This window comes from Amphiura filiformis, chromosome 13 (assembly GCF_039555335.1).
Source record: "Amphiura filiformis chromosome 13, Afil_fr2py, whole genome shotgun sequence".
Taxonomy (NCBI): domain Eukaryota; kingdom Metazoa; phylum Echinodermata; class Ophiuroidea; order Amphilepidida; family Amphiuridae; genus Amphiura; species Amphiura filiformis.
In genome coordinates, this window is record NC_092640.1 from 23,059,473 (window position 1) to 23,084,246 (window position 24,774).

General features: G+C 37.5%; 3 protein-coding genes across 4 annotated transcripts; 2 read left to right on the forward strand and 1 right to left on the reverse strand.

Moving 5' to 3' along the window:
- The first annotated feature begins 336 nt into the window (after positions 1-336).
- On the forward strand, positions 337-2,464 carry LOC140167501 (uncharacterized). Its single transcript, XM_072190807.1, has 2 exons — positions 337-1,494; positions 2,273-2,464. Exons 1-2 carry the CDS (start codon positions 337-339, stop codon positions 2,462-2,464), a joined length of 1,350 nt encoding a protein of 449 aa, XP_072046908.1.
- Positions 2,465-4,740: 2,276 nt separating this feature from the next.
- LOC140168139 (beta-1,4-galactosyltransferase galt-1-like) lies at positions 4,741-6,430 on the reverse strand. Its single transcript, XM_072191452.1, has one exon. It carries the CDS (start codon positions 6,301-6,303, stop codon positions 4,780-4,782), a length of 1,524 nt encoding a protein of 507 aa, XP_072047553.1. The 5' UTR covers positions 6,304-6,430; the 3' UTR covers positions 4,741-4,779.
- An 11,116-nt stretch (positions 6,431-17,546) lies between these two features.
- LOC140168144 (uncharacterized) lies at positions 17,547-24,551 on the forward strand. 2 transcript variants are annotated; one of them, XM_072191459.1, is made up of 4 exons: positions 17,547-17,679; positions 20,027-20,175; positions 21,951-22,052; positions 23,453-24,551. In XM_072191459.1, the coding sequence occupies exons 2-4, from the start codon at positions 20,058-20,060 to the stop codon at positions 23,641-23,643; spliced, it is 411 nt and encodes a 136-aa protein (XP_072047560.1). In that variant the 5' UTR covers positions 17,547-17,679; positions 20,027-20,057; the 3' UTR covers positions 23,644-24,551. The 2 variants fall into 2 exon arrangements, with proteins under 2 accessions (XP_072047560.1, XP_072047559.1); XM_072191458.1 differs by having other exon boundaries at positions 17,662-17,773; positions 23,453-24,550.
- Positions 24,552-24,774: the final 223 nt, after the last annotated feature.

Below are 24,774 nucleotides of genomic sequence, written 5' to 3' on the forward strand. Positions count from 1 at the left end.
GTAGATAGCAAACCAAGTATGTCATCTAATCCCTATCAGCAGTAGATAGCAAACCAAGTATGTCATCTATATGGATGAGCCACATAAGCCTGAGGTAGCCCGGTTTTCTGATATTTTGTCTTCGTATGGTCTTGAAAACCATGTTACATTCCCTACTCACATATCGGGTCATATGCTTGATCTGGTTATTTCAAGGTCAGATGAGGCATTAATTAGATACTGTGCTGGTGACCTCCGCTATGGCTCAGACCACAATATGGTTATCTTCTTGCTTCAACAGCAAAACCACCACCCCTTAAGGTTACGTGTACACTACGGAACTATCGTGATCTCAACATGGAAGACTTCAAGTGTGATCTAGAAAAAGAACTTGCTGTTGAAGCTCAACCTGATGCCGATGTGAACATGAAACTGAACAATTTCAATATTGCTTCTACTCGTGTCCTTAATCAGCATGTCCCATCAAGTACAAGAACACGTAAAATAAGACCAAGGTTCCCATGGTACTCACAAGAAATAAGTGAAGCTCGTAGGGTAACACGTAAACTTGAAAGAAGGTTTAGGAGAACTCATCTCCAGTGTGATAGGGACAATTTTAACAAGCAACGTATGCATGTAAATAAGTTGATTGATAGATCTAAAGCTTGTTACTACAAAGATGCTCTTAAAGATGCTGACACCAAACAGACATTCAGAATACTTGGCAGTGTTATGCACCAGAATGTAAAAGCTCTTCCTTCATTTGACACTCCAGACGTCTTGAGTAACAAGTTTGCTCTTTCTTTCAATGAGAAAGTTTTCAAGATCCGATCTGGTATTGATAATAATGTTGTTGTATCTGATCATAAGGATTTGTCTATACGTCAGAATATCGCTCAGAATATAGGTGTCAATCTCGAGACCCACATGTCAAGTTTCAAATTGCTCGATGACAGCGAGGTTCATGAGATTGTGGCCAGTTCTGCAGACAAGACCTGTAATCTTGATTGTGTTCCTACTTGGTTGCTTAAGAGCAATATCAGTGTTGTTTTACCTTATATCGCTGAAATTGTAAATACATCCCTTCAATGTGGTGTTTTCCCAAGTGAGTTGAAACAAGCTATTGTGACACCTATACTAAAGAAATCTTCTTTAGACTGGAACGACCTTACCAATTATAGGCCTGTCTCAAATGTCAACTATATTGGTAAAGTGATTGAGAAAGCAGCCATATCTCAGATCAATGAGCACATTGAGAGTAACGGTCTGGATGAAAGTTTGCAGTCAGCTTACAAATGCAGGCATAGCACTGAGACTGCTTTGCTTGTTGTCAAAAACGACATCATGACTGCCATTGATGAGAACCAAGCTGTTTTCTTAGTCATGCTCGATCTTTCTGCTGCCTTTGATACCATTGATCACACAATTTTGTTTAACAGACTTGAATGTGACTTTGGTATCAAAGGCACAGCACTCGAGTGGTTTCAATCTTATATGACTGATCGTAATTTTCAAGTATGTGTTGGTGGTAATATGTCTGAAAGGCACTATCTCAAATTTGGAGTGCCTCAGGGCTCTATAATCGGCCCTAAGATATTCACAATGTACTCCCAACCTGTTGCTAACATCATTCGTAAATTTGGCATCCAGTTTCATATTTATGCCGATGACATCCAATTGTATGTTTGTTTTAATCCCACAATACCTGGTGATAGTGCTTGCGCTTTATTTAAGCTAACTGCTTGTGTTGACGAAATACATCGCTGGATGAACAGCAATAAGTTGAAATTAAATCAATCCAAAACTGAATTCTTTATTGCCGCCTCTCAACATAATATGAACAGATTACAGGACACTGAAATCCACATTGGATCTGACATCATTCATTGCTCTAACACAGTAAAAAACCTGGGTGTTATTTTTGACTCTACCATGAACATGTCATCTCATATCACATCATTATGTCGCTCTATAAATTTCTCTCTTTGGAACATATCTCGTATAAGAAGATTCATCAACAGGGACACAACCAGCCATGCCATGCGAGCCCTTGTTCTGTCCAGATTAGACTATGCCAACTCACTCTTAATTGGATGCAACTCTAGCAACATCACCCGCCTTCAGAGATTGCAGAACAGGGCTGCTCGCATAATCTTCCAAGTTGCTCGCCGCCATTCTACAACTCCTCTTCTCGCTAGTCTTCATTGGCTCCCAGTTAAAGATAGAATCGCCTTCAAGACACTTTTGTACATTTTCAAGTCACTTAATGATCAGACTCCTTCATACCTCACAGACTGCATTACCATATACGAATCAGGTAGACCAGGTCTACGATCTGCTGCAGACACCACACGTCTTGTCATCCCTCGGAATCACCGGGTGGTTGGTGGTGGGGCTTTCAGCATTGCTGGTCCCCAACTTTGGAACAACTTGCCATCATCCATACGGTCATGTCCCACTGTCAGCAGTTTCAAGAGCCATCTAAAGACTCATTTGTTCACCTCATAAGATTTTTTGTTGTTGTTTTCCTCTTTTCTTTTTGTGTAAAGTGCTATGTTCATTTTCCTTGAATTTGTAATAGCGCTATATAAGTGCTGGTATTATTATTATCTAATCCCTATCAGCAGTAGATAGCATACCAAGTATGTCATCTAATCCCTATCAGCAGTAGATAACATACCAAGTATGTCATCTAATCCCTATCAGCAGTAGATAGCATACCAAGTATGTCATCTAATCCCTATCAGCAGTAGATAGCATACCAAGTATGTTATCTAATCCCTGTCAGCAGTAGATAGCAAACCAAGTATGTCATCTAATCCCTATCAGCAGTAGATAGCAAACCAAGTATGTCATCTAATCCCTGTCAGCAGTAGATAACAAACCAAGTATGTCATCTAATCCCTGTCAGCAGTAGATAGCAAACCAAGTATGTCATCTAATCCCTGTCAGCAGTAGATAGCAAACCAAGTATGTCATCTAATCCCTGTCAGCAGTAGATAGCAAACCAAGTATGTCATCTAATCCCTGTCAGCAGTAGATAGCATACCAAGTATGTCATCTAATCCCTATCAGCAGTAGATACCGTAGCAAACCAAGTATGTCATCTAATCCCTGTCAGCAGTAGATAGCATACCAAGTATGTCATCTAATCCCTGTCAGCAGTAGATAGCATACCAAGTATGTCATCTAATCCCTATCAGCAGTAGATAGCAAACCAAGTATGTCATCTAATCCCTGTCAGCAGTAGATAGCAAACCAAGTATGTCATCTAATCCCTGTCAGCAGTAGATAGCAAACCAAGTATGTCATCTAATCCCTGTCAGCAGTAGATAGCAAACCAAGTATGTCATCTAATCCCTGTCAGCAGTAGATAGCAAACCAAGTATGTCATCTAATCCCTGTCAGCAGTAGGCCTAGATAACAAACCAAGTATGTCATCTAATCCCTATCAGCAGTAGATAGCAAACCAAGTATGTCATCTAATCCCTGTCAGCAGTAGATAGCATACCAAGTATGTCATCTAATCCCTATCAGCAGTAGATAGCATACCAAGTATGTCATCTAATCCCTGTCAGCAGTAGATAGCATACCAAGTATGTCATCTAATCCCTATCAGCAGTAGATAGCATACCAAGTATGTCATCTAATCCCTGTCAGCAGTAGATAGCAAACCAAGTATGTCATCTAATCCCTGTCAGCAGTAGATAGCAAACCAAGTATGTCATCTAATCCCTGTCAGCAGTAGATAACATACCAGTTATATTTTCGGGAGAGAATTACATTTTTTCGATTATTGAAGAGAGACACCACACACAGATTTCTTACACACAGAATATTTATTTGAGACGTTTTAGGTAGGCTATCTACTAAAATTTTGATAGCAATGTTACTTTTCCATTTCCTGGAACCCCTTATCTCGATATAGTAAGTGGGAGGGAGCAAAGGGGAGTAACAAATCAGGGGGTGCAACAATCGGAACATTTGCCTGACATTTGACATTTTTTGCCCAATGAAATAGTGGATTTCTGACTGGGTGTAAAGCCGAAGTTGGGAGTCGTGCCTCCACCTCTGAGTATACTACTAAGTATGCCTATCCATTTAAACAAATAAATAAATGGGCCTATTCATTTAAACAATTTAACATTTTACATACTCCTTCTTTGCTATCAAATTGTTTTGTGTCGAATGACGGTAAATATCCCCAGGAAATTGATCAAACCAATAAACAGTTCAGTAATCAATCGATCTGTTATTTTGGATTTATTTAAAAATTCTCAATATACTATACTGCGTTTTTACTTGGTAGTACAAAAATGTTCTAACATAATTTTAAAATAAATATATAGACAATTTTAAAAAGGACCCAATTAGATTATCGTCCAAAACGTATTCTAATGATAATAGTAACAAAATCTCCTTAAAACCAACATAGCTAAACAAAATAAGTTTATTTCTGTACGATATTTTAAATACTCTCATCATGCCTATGTAAACCCTGTCTGGTGTTCATGGGCCAGAATGGGCTTTATATACCATTTCCCCCGCCACGTATACCCCAACACACAAATCCGCAAATAGCCCACCATGCCCCCCCCACCCCCAATCAGCCATAACCATTCTGGAACTTACTCTTTCCTACCAAAAGAGGCCACGTGTCACATCGAAATTGCCCAACGTTGACCAAATTGTCCACAAAAAATGTTAAGCAAGTTTGTGAAACTTTGAGTAACTTTATACTATTTTGACAATTTTCTTTTGGCAAATTTCCCCTGTGACGTGGGGCTTCAAAAGTGGACCTTAAAGACTTTTTTTATTAATTTCCTTTTCTTTCTTCCCCTTTCCTCTTATTAATTCTAGCATTTTACCCAAGTGTACTTCAAGTTCACGCATATCAGCACCGTGTAAGCGATGCCATAACCTAATCATACTGAAATCAGCCACATTTTTGCCTGAACAAAACCCTGCATGTCGCGGATTATCACCTCTGTAATGAACCAGTCTCATCTCCGTGGTTGGAGACAGTGAAATTGTATCACCTCCAAGTTTAACACCATGGATCTTATAATAATGGATGTTCCCTGGTCGTGCGATCGCTTTATCGCGACCGCGATTTATCGCTGATGGTTTGGCATTCCTAACTAAATTCCTCTCAAAAACAGAACGCTGACTATGAAGTGGTTTCAAAGCAGCATAGTTCACCTGTTTATGGCGACAGAAGAACCAATTTTGAATTCTTACAGAACCAAGGGTTCTGAAATTCAACTTGTCATCAGTAAGATAATCTGTGATTTTAGTTCTGTTTGGATCCATCGGTTGTAAGAATTCATCTACATCAATTTTAATCATCCATTGAGTTTTGTGCTTATATCTCCACATGCAATCATTCTCAGATGCAACTTGAACTTCTAAATACGTTTTATTTGCTGAATGATGATGCGCCCATGGTATAATTGTTAAAAATCCATTGTCTATATACCTCCGAGCAGTCTTGGGTAGAGTAGATTTTGGAGAGTTGTCATATATAATGACATGCTCCACGCCTAAAAATTTATGATAATTCAACCAATTCGGTACATATCTATCCATATTTTTAGTCATAGTACACATTGTAAGAACATGTTTACGCGTGTCTTTTATTGGGACACCCTGACATACGATGATGTTTTTGTATGATACAGTTGTATTTGATGCAGGAGTGAGATTCATTCGAAACTGTTCCACTTGAGATAGCTCTTTTGGAAGTGGGCAGGTGATGACGACAGAATACTGCGGTTCCTCACCAAACCGTTTGAAATCTTGTACGATTGGATCAGTATAAGTGACTATTTGTGTGTATGTATCCACTTCAAATTCGCATCGAAAGGTCTCTTTGTGCCACGAATCGAAAAAACCTCGTAATACACCCGTCATGATTACTTCTTGTGATATTGAGTCTGCGAAAATCGAATGTACAATAGGCATTCCTGGTTTATCGAGTTTGTTCGTAAGAAAACAATCCTTCTTATCAAACGCTTTCGTCGTACCGATATTATGGTGCAACGTGGTACTTGTTGTATTATCCGAATAGCCTAAGATATTTAGCAAATGTCTAGTCATGTCTGTATACCACGATGGTTGCCCAAGATCATGATCCACTTCTTGAATCTGGGATCCAACTCCTTCACACAGATCATCCTCAGGATCACAACTCGGTTCAAAAATCACTGCAGCGTTGTTACTCCAATTAATCTGCACACCAATTGTGCATAATACATAAATAGCAATCACGATTAGAAAACTCACAACAGCATTCCGAGTGCTGAAACTCCCTGTAACACTCATAATTACAAGTTCAGTGTAATCCTCATTTAAAACCTACGTGTCAAGATTTTGACAAGTCACCCATTCAGTCATTATGACACCAAATAGAACAAGTACAGTGTTAACAAAGTCTCAGAAATAACATTACCATGTCTGTGTCGTCTGCTATTTGCCTATCAGATTAATTGCTTGATATTACTAGGCTCAGTCAATATAACACAGACACTATATAAGAACTCAGGAATCATAGGTAATCATGGCTATACCCAAGATGCATTGCTGGAATAATGGGATATTCCAGAAAATAAGTGCACACCCCCTATAGAGGAGTAACCTTTCAAGCAAAGAAATGTCCGGATTTCCAAGTCTGAAAACGACTGGAATTCCAGTTGCCAATGTCACTTGAAAAAGCTTGGAAATCCAATTATGAAGGAAAAATCACGGATTTGTCCAAAATGAGCTCTCAAATTCAGGATTTCTGATTTTGAACTATTTTTCTGCCGGATTTTGTTGCCTTTGGACCGGGCTTTGGACACTTTAAAAGTCTGGATTTCCAACAGTCACGATTGGACAAAAAGTCCGGAAATCCGAATTCCTCTATAGGGGGTGTGCATCTATTTTCTGGAATAGCCCAATGTTGTTTCACACTTCTTTGTAGTTGAAAAGGCCAGTGTATTTTACGTTAGAACCACTTGAGCGGAAAATTGCAGTAAAGAACCGAATATCGCACCGGAAAACACATATCGTACAGACAAACACATATACAGACAAATAACAAAATTCTTTGAACATTAATGTCAATTTCTCTTAATCAATCGGGTTATAATTACGACCACTCAAATTAGTATAAACTTTATTAGAATAAAAGTACATCTATGTTGGTATATTAATTAATTTAACCGATTATCTCAAGAAAAAAATTAAGCCAATTATTATCAGTAGACTGGCAACTCAGATTAGGAATCGGACCATTCGGTTGTCCCCAAACGTTGATCGGACACTTGGTAACTTGTAGCTGCGGCTTGTATCGGCCCGGCGCGGTTATGTGATGATTATATAAAATACCTTTCAAAGTATCGTGTCAGGGGAAACTCTGAGAGATCAGTGTTTGGAATATTGGTGAGACTCAAAGATCATCGTAGAAACTAGATTGGCGACAGAATAAGTAAATGGTACAAATTCACGCGAAGCGCGCGCGAGCGTGAAGAGCGTAAAAAATTGACACTTTTTAGGTTAAAATATCCATGAGATTAATTTGGTCAGAAACACACATAAAATAATGAATTTTCGGTGTGAACTTTCATTTTGTGAGGTGTAACTTTGTGTATAGGTGAGCGAATTGGCACGGTGGTAGTTCCCTCGCATTGCACCACTGAGGTCCCGGGTTCGCCGTGCCCAAGGACTGTTATGTGCATTTGTTTTATCCCGATTCATGCTCGCTCTCGCAGGTTTTCTCCCGAATCTCCGGTTTCTTCCTGCTTTCAAATTATAGTTCTTTGGTTATCACCCAATGGAATTTGGGGAGCTGCACAGATAATTGATGTTACAATCTCTGCACCAGGTTCGACTGCAACCAAATGGCAACCATGGCAACTGGCCTAGTTGATACGATCTGATTGTGATGATTCACCATGACAGCGAAATTACAGCGCCGAGTTTGAATCCTTCAAGATCTGGAAAAAGGCGCTATATAAATCCGAAATTTAATTTTTTTTAAATCAGTACCCAGTCAAAAATGACTCTTACAATTCATACTCCAGTCGCTATATATAGCATCAGTCGTTATTAAAGCATCGAGTGACTGTGTTTAACCAATAAGCCGAATCTCCCTTTCGTAGGTAAACAAGAATGGATTCAGTTCATTGATCACATATTCACAACGGCTCAAATTTTTTAACAAGTTCATTGTGGGATAATAATCATTGACCTTTAATTGAGATGTGATATTGCGACCAAAGAATAAAAATTTTGCTGCAAAATTAAATAATTCTATGAAAACTAAACTAAAATTGTAACAAGCTTTTCAAAAACCATTTTGTATTTTACGGAGTCATGTGAAAGTTCATTTGTGTGTGAGTGTGACAGAAAATAATGGTTAATCATGCAACTGAACTAAGGTAAAGGGCGCATTGAATTATGGGATTGTGTTTTTTCCGCTTTGAATTTCCCAACATTTCACGGTTAAACAACAGTACCGGTACTGAACACCTAAACGAACATACACGGTGTCTCAAAAACCTGAGCCCGGCAAATTATAATGATATCTTTAAAATGTGTTTGATACTGTTATTCAGTATTTCATGTAATAATACCATATCTTTTTTTAACTATCATCTGCCAAAAACTGGAGTTCATGTGTCTGTGATAAAACAGTTTTAAAGGAAGGTGACCTGATATATTTGGAAAATCAAATTCTTTAAAACTTATAACATAATAAAAATCCCTTTCAAATTAAGCACTCATGCAATAAAAATTCCTTTAAAAAAGGAATGTGGCGCCCAATGTGAACTTGGACGTGATATGGTGAATTCCATGGTGTGTAGATTTGGTATTATAATGATTTTTCTAGGGAAGAGTAGAAGATGATCAAATGCAAGAGAAATGTGTTTGATTGGGGAAGGTGTATGACAGGACCGTTTTGGATGAAATAAATGGGAATGAAGCTTTCGTGTCAATTTGCGATTATGTGGGGTGGGGGATTTCTATTTTGGGGACCTATTGTAGTGAGGATATTGCTTTGGATATTGAATATTGTTGAATTTCGTTATGCAGGGGTATATGATGAACAGTGCTTGGACGTGATATGGTGAATTCCATGTGTAGATTTGGTATTATAATGATTTTTTTTATGGAAGAGTAGGAAATGATCAAATGCAAGAGAAATGTGTTTGATTGGGGAAGATGTATGACAGGACCGTTTTGGATGAAATAAATGGGGATGAAGCTTTCGTGTCAATTTGCGATTATGTGGGGTGGGGAAAAATTCTGTTTTTGGGACCAATTATAGTGAGGATCTTGCTTTGGATATTGAATATTGTTAAATTTCGTTATGCAGGGGTATATGATGAATAGTATAGAAGACACAAATAAGTAAGCTCCCCTGGCAAACCACCCGGGATCTACGCCTATGTTGACCAATAGAAAACGTTAAGTTTTTATAAATGTATATTACGTCTGTGATACATATACATCATCTACTTGCTAAAACACTGAAAATCAAATTGAGATGAAGGATAAACAGGAAGAGTCTTTCAAAAAGACACAGTTCACAAATCAGGTGTATAGTCATTTGTTGTAACTTTCCATTTTCATATCTAACCTACTCTGCACTAATCTTACAATAATTCGTGATTTGAGGCATAATGATACCTACATCCTGACTCTGACATCTCCTAGCAAACAAACGTTCCAAGTCAATTATACCATGCAAATAATATCCTTTGGCCTACTAGAGCTCTAATTAAGATAACATCTAATTAAGCAAACATTACTGGGTACTATGGACCACAAGAGTCTCATCCCAATGGCATAGTCCAATAACCTCAATTACATAATCATAGTGCAAAATTTGACCTCAAGTTGCAGAGTAGAGTTTGTTTACCCAAATCGTCCAAGGATGAATGTACAAATGTATTAGGGTTTAAAGAACTGTTCCCATGATAGATGAGCATGTTGTGGATCCTAGTGTATGGTCAAATGTCACCGTCTATCGGGTTCTAAGGCACACGGTAAACTGGTTGAACGCATACAAAGGTCAGGATTTATTTGGTGTTTTTATAAATCCTAATTTTGTATTTTAAACAAAGAATATACGCTCACCATTTTATCCCGTGCATATCAGAAAACAATAATAAAATAAAATCCAAGCAAATTGTGGTTTTATTTCTGAGCTGGGCATAATTTTAGCAAAACAATTGCGAAGTCAATCTAGCAAGAGTGAAATTAGAAGCTTTTCACCAAGCCATGCCTATATTGTGGCGCGCCTCCGTAGAGGGCGCAAGAACATGTAAATGGTTTTTTTGTAAATGTGACTAATTCCTAATGGAATTACCGACATTTATACACCGTGATATTGGTAGACTACAGTGTTTTTACTATAATGATAATCATCATGATCATGTAATATATTGATTTCAAGTGAAAGGCCCTATTTTTCTCATAAACATATTGAAATTAGGAGTTCCAACTCAGTGTATTTCCGAAGATATCACCAAAAAACTGCCTAATTAGTCTCAAATATGGTATACCATATTTGGGACTAATTCGACAGTTTTTTGATGATTTCTTCGGAAATATACCGATTTGGAACGCCAGATTTCAATATGTATACGAGAAAAATATGAGCTTTCATCTGATACCAAAATCAGCATTTTGATGAGGTAAAGTGGGGGATGAGATTTTCAATCAGGTTACCCACCTTTAAATAATGATCTCGAATGTAAAAATGGTTGATGACCAATTTTTGATATTTTCGCAGGCTATACATGCATCCATCCTTGGATCAGCGCGCTTTTATACTTTTATCAAAAATCACTGAGCAAAAAATTTGTATTTAGAAGTGCATGAAACCATAGATTTATGATGAAACATTCATCGTATAGAAAAAATAAATTTTAAGAATTTTACAAAATGGCATTCAAATTTTGATATGTCTGTTAGTTATTGAGTTTATTTTGGTCAAAATAATAGAGAAATTACCTTGGCATTATCCCGTTCCCTATAATTCAAGAACCGTAAAAACTACCGTATTGATAATATATTATAACTTAGTTACATGTCTCACTTTAAAAAAAAAGGTATGATTTTGAGGACAATTAAATAAATCACATCATGTTTATTTAGTTGCTCTGAAGATGGCACTCGCTAGAGTTCCGAAAGCTCAGCCTCTGAGAAGGACTTGTCTAGAGAAAGATTAAATTGAGCCACGTTTGTGCGTGTTCAGTCAACAAGTATATATCTCTCTAAATGTAAAAGAGTGAAAATCTCACTCCCGAAAAGAGTGATTCACTTATAAGACCACTCAAAAAGGAGTGAAATGCGTTTTTAACTTTAAAACCACTCAAAAAAGAGTAAAAACCACTCTTTAAGAGTGAATTTTAACTCGTTCAAGGAGTTAAATGAAGGACAATTCTAAAAATGTGTTGTCCTTCATTTAACTCCTTGAACGAGTTGAAATTCACTCTTTTAGAGTGGTTTTCATTCTTTTTGATTGGTTTTAAAGTTTAAAAACACATTTCACTAATTTTGAGTGGTTTTATAAGTGAATCACTCTTTTGGGGAGTGAGTTTTTCACTCTTTTACATTTAGAGAGTAGGCCTATATATATAGGGTGCGACTTGAAATCAACAGAACATATGCCGCCTGCGTTTCCCATGGGGGGTCAAAACTCAAGAATGGTCCTGTTATGTTTCAGGGATATTTTCAAGGCTCACTTTTTGTAAATCACTATTAGCCATTCTTAATTATATCACTCATACATAAATTCTAGACAGTTCATTGGTTGATTACCATTTGACATTTTTACCATCATCCACTCCGTGTGATAGTCTTTACCATCATGTGCTTTGCCGTAGTGCGCCTGCGCCAAGCCGTGCGCTGACTCTTGGACTCGCCGATTTAGTTATGGGGTGGACCCCAAAATGTGAAGTATATCACCGCAAAACATGGTGTTATGTTGATGAATAAATGTATTTCATACCTTAAATAGTATTTTAGTAATATAATTTATGCATGAGTGATATAAAACAAATATTAACTGTCTTAAATTCGTGTAATGGTCGAAATATAATCACTCGGTGAAAGATGTATTGTTCCATTCCACTCGCCGTTCCGGCTCGTGGAATGGAACAATCCATCTTTCACCTCGTGATTATATTTCGACCATCACACTCATAGACAGTTAATATTTGTATAATGGCGCACCTGTGCCCGGAAAGCTACCGTTACCATCAACGTTGAACTTGAATGTTGAATAGCGCCATCTTAAGCCTGCCAGAAACTTTTCACTGAGTGATACTGCAAAGCAATGGACATAGGCTAATCATCACATAAATACAATATATATACTTTGGGATGGTAACTAAATGGTGGAGATAATCTTGTTAGCTCATGTTAAAGAACTTAAAACTCTTTAATAAAGTGAATTGATAAGACTCACATTAAAATAATCTACTGTGTGATAAATTGTGTATTGAAATGTGTCATGTGTATTGAAATGTGTCATGTGCAATATTGTAATTTTGATTGTTGTATATAATATCATATATTTTTGTGTGTTTTAAAATTGTAAGTTTACATGTAATTCAGCCTTAGGGCTGCGATATGAAATAAAATAAACTTTACTTCCCAGCAAACACAAAAATGTTTTTAAAACGTTTTAAACATGTTATACTTTGGGTTTTGGTTTAGATAAAAACGTTTTAATAACATTAAATGTCGGGTTATATAAAGGTCATGAAAACGTTTTAAAACGTTTGGTATGAAAACAGACTACAATAATATTTTTAAAATGTTTTCAAAATGTTATTGTGAAATATTTTTTGCAAACAATTTTTGCCAAATATTTTGTCAACACTTAAATTACATTATATAAGAATATTAGCAGTAGGTTATCAACAAATGTTTTTGAATGTTATGAAAACGTTTTATACCCTTTATGTGTCCTTTATATAACCCGACATTTAAACGTTTTTGGCAACCTTTTCTAACCTTTTGCGAATGATGGCGAAAACGTTTTGTGTTTGCTGGGTTATTACTTACATTACTTACATTACTGCTGATGGTGTGTAGATGACATACTAGTACTTGTTATGCTATCATGCGTATACTGTTGATGGTAATTGTAGAATACTTTGGTCCATGGTATATGCTATCTACTGCTGATGGTATATAGAATACTTGGTATGCTATCCACTGCTGATGGGATGTAGATGACGTACTTTGTACGTAAGCTTTGTAGATGACATGCTTTGTATGTCATCTACTGCTGATGGGGTGTAGAACTGTAGATGACATAATTGCCAAACTCTCTACTGCTGATGGGGTGCTAATGACATACTTGCTAACTACCGATGATACATGTAGAGGTGTAGATGACATACCTATGCTATCTATCTATCTAAGTATGCTATCTACTGCTGATGTGGTGTGGATGACATACTTGGTATGCTATCTACTGCTGATGGGGTGTGGATGACATACTCGGTATGCTATCTACTGCTGATAGGGTGAGGATGAAATACTTGGAATGCTATATACTGCTGATGGGGTGTGGATGACATACTTGGTATGCTATCTACTGCTGATGGGGTGTGGATGACATACTTGGTATGCTATTTACTGCTGATGGGGTGTGGATGAAATACTTGGTATGCTATCTACTGCTGATGGGGTGTGGATGACATACTTGGTATACTATCTACTGCTGATGGGCTGTTGATGTCATTTGGAAGCATGTTCCAATCCCGTATTGCACTGTAATAAAAAGTAGTGCCAGCTGAACTTTTGATTTTTGGCACATGGGAATTAAAAAGCCGCCTTCTAGTATTATAGTTGTGAATTTCAGATGTTTTAGTACAAAACTGGCACAGGTATGGGGCACTTGACCCATAATAAATTTTGTGCACATGACATAATTTAAAAAATTTTACTCGACACTCTACATTTATAAAATTCAGACTGTTGAGTTCGGTTTGACCAATATGTGACCGTGGTTCTAGATTTAAAATATAGCGCACCATTTTATTTTGAGTGATTTGAAGTTTGTTTTTAAGCCGTTGACTGAGTCCGGAATACCATGAAGAAGATGAATAATCAAAGTGGCATTGAATTAAAGCCGAACACAGAATTTTGCGACAGTTTTGGTCGAGACAGCTGCCATTGCGATACATAAATTTCATCCTGGAATTTGCCTTTTGAATAATATCGTTTGCAATTGCTTCCCCAAACACAGATTGGTCAATGTTAATACCCAGATATTTCACAGACTCCTGGCCTTTGATAATCAGGCCAGCCAGAGCATTCAACAGAAAAATTTTCAACATTTTTTATTTTCCTTTTTGGATCCGAAGATAATACTTTCAGTGTTGCCGAGATGTAAAGACAATTTGTTGTCTACCAGCCAATACAATCTACTGCTGATGGAGTGTGGGTGACATACTTGGTATGCTATCTACTGCTGATGTGATGTGGATGACATACTTGGTATGCTATCTACTGCTGATGGGGTGTGGATGACATACTTGGTATGCTATCTACTGCTGATGGGGTGTGAATGACATCCTTGGTATGCTATCTACTGCTGATGGGGTGTGGATGACATACTTGGTATGCTATCTACTGCTGATGGGGTGTGGATGACATACTTGGTATGCTATCTACTGCTGATGGGGTGTGGATGACATACTTGGTATGCTATCTACAGCTGATGGGCTGTGCATGACATACTTGGTATGTTATCTACTGCTGATGTGGTGTGGATGACATACTTGGTATGCTATCTACTGCTGATGGGGTGTGGATGACATACTTGGTATGCTATCAACTGCTGATGGGCTGTGGATGACATACTTGGTATGCTATCTACTGCTGATGGGGTGTGGATGACATACTTGGTATGCTATCTACTGCTTATGGACTGTGGATGACACACTTGATATGCTATCTACTGCTGATGGGGTGTGGATGACATACTTGGTATGCTATCAACTGCTGATGGGCTGTGGATGACATACTTGGTATGCTATCTACTGCTGATGGGGTGTGGATGACATACTTGGTATGCTATCTACTGCTTATGGACTGTGGATGACACACTTGATATGCTATCTACTGCTGATGGGGTGTGGATGACATACTTGGTATGCTATCAACTGCTGATGGGCTGTGGATGACATACTTGGTATGCTATCTACTGCTGATGGGGTGTGGATGACATACTTGGTATGCTATCTACTGCTTATGGACTGTGGATGACATACTTGATATGCTATCTACTGCTGATGTGGCGTGGATGACATACTTGGTATGCTATCTACTGCTGATGGGCTGCAGATGACATACTTAGTATGATATATACTGCTGATGGGGTGTGGATGAAATACTAAGTATGCTATCTACTGCTGATGTGGTGTGGATGACATACTTGGTATGCTATCTACTGCTGATGTGGTGTGGATGACATACTTGGTATGCTATCTACTGCTGATGGGGTGTGGATGACATACTTGGTATGCTATCTACTGCATGCTGATGGGCTGTGGATGACATACTTGGTATGCTATCTACTGCTGATGGGGTGTGGATGACATACTTGGTATGCTATCTACTGCTGATGGGCTGCAGATGACATACTTAGTACGATATATACTGCTGATGGGGTGTGGATGAAATACTAAGTATGCTATCTACTGCTGATGTGGTGTGGATGACATACTTGGTATGCTATCTACTGCTGATGTGGTGTGGATGACATACTTGGTATGCTATCTACTGCTGATGGGGTGTGGATGACATACTTGGTATGCTATCTACTGCATGCTGATGGGCTGTGGATGACATACTTGGTATGCTATCTACTGCTGATGGGGGTGTGGATGAGATACTTGGTATGCTATCTACTGCTGATGGGGTGTGGATGACATACTTGGTATGCTATCTACTGCTGATGGGGTTTGGATGACATACTTGGTATGTACTGCTACTGCTGATATACTGCTGATGGGGTGTGGATGACATACTAAGTAAAACCAGTCAAAAAGAGTGAAATTCACTCTAAAAGAGTGAATTTTAACTCGTTCAAGGAGTTAAAGGAAGGACAACACGTTTTTAGAGTTGTCCTTCATTTAAATCCTTGACCTTGAAAGAGTTAAAATTTACTCTTTTAGAGTGGTTTTCACTCTTTTTTGAGTGGTTTTATGAGTGAATCACTCTTTTGTAGAAGTAAGTGTTTCACTCTTTTACATTTAGAGAGTACTTGGTTTGCTATCTACTGCTAAAGGGTATAGATGACATACTTGGTATGCTAACTACTGCTGATGGGGTGTGGATGACATACTTGGTTTGCTTCCTACTGCTGATGGGAGTGTAGATGACATACTGGTATTGCTATCTACTGCTGATAGAGGCATGGATGACATACCTGGTTTGCTATCTACTGCTGATGGGGTGTGGATGACATACCTGGTTTGCTATCTCCTGCTGACGGGAGTGTTTGCTGATACTTGGTTTGCTATTTACTGCTGATGGGGTGTGGATGACATATCTCTCTAAATGTAATAGAGTGAAAAAATCACTCCCAAAAGAGTGATTCACTTATAAACCCACTCAAAAAAGAGTGAAATGTATTTTTTAACTTTAAAACCACTCAAAAAAGAGTAAAAATCACTCTAAAAGAGTTAGTTTCAACATGTTCAAGGAGTTAAATGAAGGACAACACGTTTATAAAGTTGTCCTTCATTTAACTCCTTTTTAGAGTGGTTTTCATTCTTTTTTAAGTGAATCACTCTTTTTGGGAGTAAGTTTTTCACTCTTTTACATTTAGAGTGTACTTGGTTTGCTATCTACTGCTGATGGGGTATAGATGACATACTTGGTATGCTATCTACTGCTGATGGTGGTGTAGATGACACATTTGTTTTGCTATCTACTGCTGATGGAGTGGAAATGACAAACTTGGTTTTCTATCCACTGCTGTTGGCGGCGTGGAGAATGCAGATGTCATACTTGGTATACTTTCTACTACTGATGGGGTGTAAATAGCAGAAGCACGCAATGTCTTTTGTTAAAAAAAAAACTTGCCCTTGTTTCTCTTCTTTCAGTAGCAGTGCCATAACTTACATATTGATGATTTTGAGATAATTGACAAAAACTGATGATTGCTCCCATAGACTTGTACATGTAAACCAATTTCGGAAGGGTAAAATTTATGGTTTTGGACTGAAAATTGGGGTATTTTAGATATTCTATGTGTAGATATCATGTTCCTGGACCCACCAGTGGTCATAACTCAATTTTGACGAAAGTGTTAGTTATGCCCTTTTGCCATGGTAGGGAGGGCAGTATGCCTAAACTCTGGTGTCATATGACGAGTTCACCCCGGTTTCCTTTGGCAAGGGCCTACCTTGATATAGGTATATACGGTGGCTGATATATACGATATATATGACTTTCGTTTTTATCTGAAAAAATATCGCGAAAAGGAAAGTTTATATGACCTTCGTTTTTATCGGAAAAAATATCGCGAAAAGGAAAGTGAGTGACGTGGACGCTATGAACCATAACTACCATTTCGCCCACAGTTATTGTGTTAAATTTGTGTCAGTTGAGACAGGACTCGTAACTCATCACGTCACGAAATATTGTTGATCTGTAGGCCTACAAAACTGTTACCAGAATAAGGTAGGAGCATATCCTCTTGCTTGCTTATACGTTGACACTCAAAAGCTAAAACACGCAACCTGCGCTGAGTGTATTTTAAAAAGCAGTTAAAGTGGTAAGTCTTTTTTTAACCTATATTGCATAACATAACTAAAGGGCCGGTTCATTATCATATAATTATTCGTATTCGACGTCGAACATTCGTACGAGGGGCGGGGACACCCCCACCCCTAACTAAGGGGGCCCGGACGTGACGACCCCCTAAAAATCATGATACCGTGTTTTGGGTCCAAATAACGTAAAATTGTAACATTTTGCGAGCTTGGCGCGCCAAAAAAAGTCATTGTCAAACCGGAACAAAATATGCTCGTCCCCGACCTCCACCCTACATTAGAATGCTTTTGCCGCTATTGTTTCAACAAATATTCGTTATTTAACCAATCTGTTTGGATTCATTTTTCATATCAATTTCTAAGCGCTCTTTAGCAAAGTCATTGTTCATTGAATTTACAACCGTATGACAAAACAGGCCAAAATAGTAACTTTTCGCACAAGATTTGCTATCTAATAATATATGGACAATATAACTTTATACGTGTGCTCTTTCATTTAATAACATAAAATTTGAAAAATATTGTAAGAGTCACTCGGGGTTTTGACTTTTAAAACCTACATTTTCATGATTTTGGTCAAAAATTCTGCTTGATTAGGTCGTTTTCAACAGATTTACCACATTCGCCTTGCTATCATCCGTTGACGTAATGAAAACAAGTGTTTTTAGGAGAACGTATTATAGCTTTCGTTCGATATAAAAAAATTTGACAAAACTTGACCAATCACAGATGCCGTATTTTCCCCCTAGTCACCAGCTAGAAGCTCTTATGATGCTATGCACTCAACCGTGTATAGTACAGACTGTGTAGAGACAAGGCACTGCTTGTTTGGACGACATTGTGTGCCCTCATTACCCTGGTGTATCGAGGTGGAAACTGTGCATAGATGCGTTTTCAAGAGAATCGTTTTGTAAACAAACCTTTCCATATGATCTTATAAACTTGTTGTTGGAAAAATCCTTTATATTTGACGTCAAATATATTATCGATTTTAGGTCAAAAATTTGTTAGAAGTTAATAAACATGACTGGAGATTTATAGAATGGCAATAGATTGAATAATGAATAAGGGCCTATGAATAACGAACATTCGACGTCGAACAAGTTTGAACCGGGCCTGGAGGTTGATTTAAAGGGGTTCAGTCCTATCTTTATTTTAGTTGTAATTTTCTTCTGCATAGTGCCGAATAAAAGATTCCTATAAACCGTCTACTGACAATTGAAGCGCTTTACACGTTTTGCTGAGCGCGAAAACAAAACCGGTTTTTGACATGTAAAGAAAACACAGATGAACTACATTGTTTGCCTATTACGAACTAATAAAATCAAATCAAAATGAATAATGAATAAGGGCCTACTCAAAATGAATAGCGTATATTCGACGTCGAATAACAAGTATGAACCGGGTTTTTTTAACTCCCTTCTAATTAGTATTAGTATTATTATTTAATTAGTTAAATATTTAATTATCAATCTGCATAGTGCCGAATAAAAGTTTATATCAAACGCTTCTATCTAACACAAGCGCTTTACGCGATTTGCTGACCGCGGAAAAACGAAAAAAAACAACAAAAAACGGCTTTTGACATGTAGAAAAAACCCAGATGAACTACTATGTTTGCATATTGGTTTGTCTTTTTCTGACTATGGCCTATACCGTATTACGATCGAAGAATTTACAACTTTCAGGTGGACCAATTGATAGCCCCACACAGGGTTTTCTTTAAGCATTTTGCTGAAGGGGTATTTTCAAATTTTTTGGACCCTGTGCATTTTTCCTCTGAAGGGGTCAAAAACATTGCCCAAGGGGTATTTTTATAATTTTATTTTTGAAGACATTTAAACAGTGTGTGTGTTTTTGGAGCAGTGGCGGATTTAGAGCAGTTAGGGGGGCAATTTTAGAAGAAAATAATAAAATGTAAAAAATGCCTTGAGAAGTAGGAAACTTTTGCAAACTGAAGACCTAATTGAAGCCATTTGGTAGGTCCTTAATGCCAAAAGCAGAGAATAAATGCATAATATCGGGTGTTTCTCTATTCAAATCTTGCAATATTTGAAAGCGTACGCTTTCAAGATTTTGTATGCGTTGGACTTTGGGACTTTGGATTTGAAGGGGTCTGCAAAGTACCTGAATGCGTAAATACGCGTGTTTTGTGCGTTAAAGTAAACCCTGGCCCCACACCCTATATATTTTCCATCAAAATTTAGATTTTGGCATCTAAAGAAAGTTCACATTTTTCTCTTTGACATGATCAGCTGATAGTCTCCACCGTAATAAGAAGAAATCATGGCAAACAAGCATATACTTATTAGTTACCAGTGGGATCATCAAGATAGAGCTATTAAGATCCGAGACAAACTACAGCAGGCGGGCTACCGTGTCTGGATAGATGTCAACATGATGGGTAAGTATATGCGGCATGATGCAGTCATGTCTACAGTAGAATTCACCACGACCTTTGCAGGACTTAAACCCCATTAAAAGCTATTAAACCAAAATAACACTCATTGAAAACAGCTCAACTGATTAAATCATATCTTCTCTGGTTAAATCCACACAACACATGTGTCTGTTTTACATGTGCAATGAGCAATGAGCTGGTATTATAGTTTCAGTTGGGTGAACGATTATAAAGCGAACGCTAGAGAACAATTCTGTGTGGGCTTTTGTTTACGAAATGAGACAATACTCTGCTTATTGTTAACCAGCGTTCTTGAAAATGAGAAGCATGGTGGCTTGCAGACTTAACACGGTTTGGAAATAATTTCTTCATATTTTTTTTTGTTTTCTGTCGTTTACATATCCTTCCTAAAACACAAAAGTGCGACTATTTCCAAACACCTAAATTAGCTAAAAATTTAGGACATGTTACAAAACTATATTTTCTAGAATTTCAGAGAATACTTTAAATATTGGCCGGTTATTTTTCACACAGTGACGTTAACTAGGCAATGTCCTATTACCTATAACATACACTAAAACACCAAAGTGCGACTATTTCCAAACACCTAAATTAGCTAAAAATTTAGGACATGTTACAAAACTATATTTTCTAGAATTTCAGAGAATACTTTAAATATTGGCCGGTTATTTTTCACACAGCGACGTTAACTAGGCAAATGTCTATACTTCTAACATAGATAATTGTGGAGGTCACGCGTCAATTGTGAGAGCTCTGTGTATTGTGTATAGGAAAACGGACAGTAACTGCCGTATGGTAAGCAGCTCTGATAGGCCTACAAATGATCCGACGGTCCCAGGTTCAAATCCTGGATGGTCAGTGAAATTTTTTTCACTTTTTTAGGTGTTTGGAAATAGTCGCACTTTTGTGTTTTAGGAAGGATATGTAAACGACAGATAACACCAAAAAATATGAAGAAATTATTTCCAAACCGTGTTAAGTCTGCAAGCCATTTGTGTATGTGGAGACTTGTGTTAAAAACCTTTCTCATACACAAAATGAATCATGTTTTACAGTAGGTTAAGCCTAGCTAAGCACGTTGGATAGGTTAATAAATAAATGAGTTGTTTTTGTTAATAAAAGCACTGCGATATCAAATGGCATCTGCCAGTCAATTTGGAAAAAGGGGTCTTTGTTTGACAATTCCCATGGAGGAGTGTTTGGGTGACAAGAGCATGTGTTTGAAAAGTTTCGGTGAAAGCGGTGCTGAAAAATTCCTTTAAAAAGTAACGTGTGTCTCATAATTATGGAATAGGCCTATAGGATGTAATAGTAGAGATTACTTTGTAGAAGGTTGCGGGTGGAAATGTGTTTTGTATAAATACAGTTGATGTTCGGTAACAACGTAGACAATTCCTCATTATATTTAAGGTACGTGGGCCAATATAACAGAAGATTTTGACGGGACAGTTAGACCTTGGTTTTTGGTTTGTTTGCTAAGTTCGGATGAATAAAGGGTGGTGCAGTAATTTGACTATTAAACCAGGGTGTATATTAAACATCATAACATCAGGCACCACCTCTAATATTGATGTGTAACGTGTTTTACTTTTCTAGCTTTTTCTTCTCACAGTGACATTTGATTTGTATCAAATACTTAGTACACCGTGCACAACTGTTACGTCACAGAACGTCTTTTATTGGACTGCTCAAATTCATATCGCAACTTATTACGTCACTTCCAACAAGTTCAAACAATGAAACATTTTATTTTCCAGAGGACAATTTGCTTAATGCGATGGCTAAAGGTGTTGACGAGGCTGGGGCTATTTTGATGTGTATTTCCAGTAAATACAAGGCTAGCGCTAACTGTCAAGCAGGTAAAGTGATCAATCTTATTGACAGTTCGCAAACACTTGCAAAATATTTTCGGGCCTAATATTTTCGGGCCTCCCCCCCCCCCCTTTACAGACCTCAAAAATTTCATGGGGCCCCCTTTTTGACATGAAAATTATGGGTCAACCCCATAGAAAAGCATATAAACTATTTTTTCCCAGGAAAAGTGGTCGGTTTTTTCAGGCCCCGCTTAGGAGGGTCTAATAATTTCAGGCCCCCCCCCCTTTTTTTGCTTTATCCCCCCTAACAAGTGTTTGTGAACGGTCCATGATGCAGTCATGTCTACAGTAGAATTCATCTCGAGCTTTGCAGGACTTATCCCCATTAAAAGCTATTAAACCAAGATAACACTCATTGAAACAGCTCAACTGATTAAATCGGATCTTCTCTGGTTGTGCACAAGTGTCTGTTTTCATGTGCGATATCGCAATAAAGCTGGTATTATAGCTTCAGTTGGGTAACCGATTATAAAGGAAACGAAAGGAAACAATGGTATGTGTACCTTTGTTCACGAAATGAGACAATGGTCTGCTTTTTGTAAACCAGCATTCTTGAAAATGAGCAACATAATGATTGTTGACTTAACACGGTTTGGAAATAATTTCTTCATATTTTTGGTGTTATTTGTCGTTTACATATCCCTCCTAAAACACAAAAGTGCGACCCTCTCCAAACACCTAAATTAGCTAAAAATTTAGGACATGTTACAAAACTATATTGTCTAGAATTTTAGAAGAGTACTTTTAATATTGGCCGGTTATTTTTCACACAGCGACGTTAACTAGGCAATGTACTTTTACCTATAACATTAACTAAAACACCAAAGTACGAATATTTCCAAACATCTAAATTAGCTAAAAATTTAGGACATGTTAAAAACTATATTTTCTAGAACTTTAGAAGAGTACTTTTAATATTGGCCGGTTATTTTTCACACAGCGACGTTAACTAGTCATATCCCCATACTTTTAACGTAGGGCTATTTGTAGAGGTCACGCGTCAATGGGAAAGAGCACTGTGTATTGTGTATAGGAAAACGGACAGTAACTGCAGTATGCCCTTAACATGATTTATACCTCGTATATATAACAGGACTGTCAAGTCTCAGAAATGATATAAGGGTAGCATGACCCCGTTGCATATTCGTCTCAGGTTGCATGACATACAAAAGTGTACATTTTTTGACAAATCACGACCACGGCAGGCTTACACATTTGTAGTTACGTCGGACTGTATCTCAGCCTAAACTTCCACCAACGTCTTCAGCCTAAAAGCATGGCCTTTTATAATCATAAACATGTTGCCTTTTATAATCATAAACATGTTTTGTCAAAAATTGAATGTACAGTAGTTGTTTTAAATGAGCTGATCTCTTAAATTTCAGAGGCTAACTACGCATTCAAACTCAAGAAGCCAATAATTCCAGTGAAAGTAGAAAAAGACTACGAAGCCGACGGATGGCTGGGAATAGTCATTGGAACCAGTCTGTACTTCAATGCATACTCGGATGACGTCATGGAGAAAACCTGGCCGCAGTTGTTGAGACAATTGGAAAGTGTCGCGAAGAAGAATTAATTGTCATTCATTATCATTACCTAATAGTTTTAATAATATTTTTATTCTATGCGCGGGGTAAACCAGACTATGCCGAAAGTTATAATGAAAGATTTGTTAAAGGCAATTTTACCATATTTTGTTCCAAAACATGTTTTTTCGGGCTAAAAAGGAACATGCACAAGGCAATTTTTTGGGGCCTGGGCCCGGGCCTATTTGGCCCAATGGTAAATCCGGCCCTGGTTAAAGGTCTATTCAGTGATTTTCTCATCCGCGGAATCGTAAAATTCATCAAAATCCAGATTTTGTCACCATCGTTAGTGCCGTAGATTGGCTAACATACCATGCTAGTGGTTAAGCCGAGAGTCGTATATTAAAGACAAAATAAGACATTTAACATGAATCTGTAATTTGAATGGGGCTTCAACTTTGTCAATACTGCTGCTTTCGTCGTTTTTTGCCAAATCCTTCATTTCAAAAATACAATTTTAATGGCTTATTCTTAACTTTTAGGCAATTTATATAGACAATTTTAATTGTTTTGCACTTTCGCTAGGATCACTGAATGGGCCTTGAAATTTGGGAATGTATTCTTATGATTTTGGTTCTAGAGTAGAGTTTGTATTTTAAAACAGAAAGTAAAGAGTTGTGTTAAATTAAAAATGCACGAAATGCACGAAAAAAAACCAATTCTATACCTAATTCTGGCGTTTTATGTTTAACACGAAAACGAAAACGAAAGGATATGCCATTCCTGGCAAAGTATTCAAAGGCATTCAGCAATAACCAATAATTAAATTATTGTGTTGAAGTTCACGGTTCGATGGACTGACACGGCAGTTCTGTGTATTAACCATGCAGATTGGCATTCTTGATTGTGACTGAAAGAAAAAATAAAATAGTATCTCAAATCTCAGAGCTCAAAATTTGCTAATTTAATATACATTTTCCCATTTTTTAAAACAAAAATATTGGTAAAATATATGTATAAAGCATTTGGTTGAAAGAATAGCGTGATTTGACATTTTAAATTAGTGAAAATGTTTCATTACGTGTATACGAATGTAAGTTGTGAAAGTTTCGAACATCTCAAACTTATTTTAACTGAGTTTGAGCCGGACTACTGCTGATAGGGTGATGATGGCATACTTG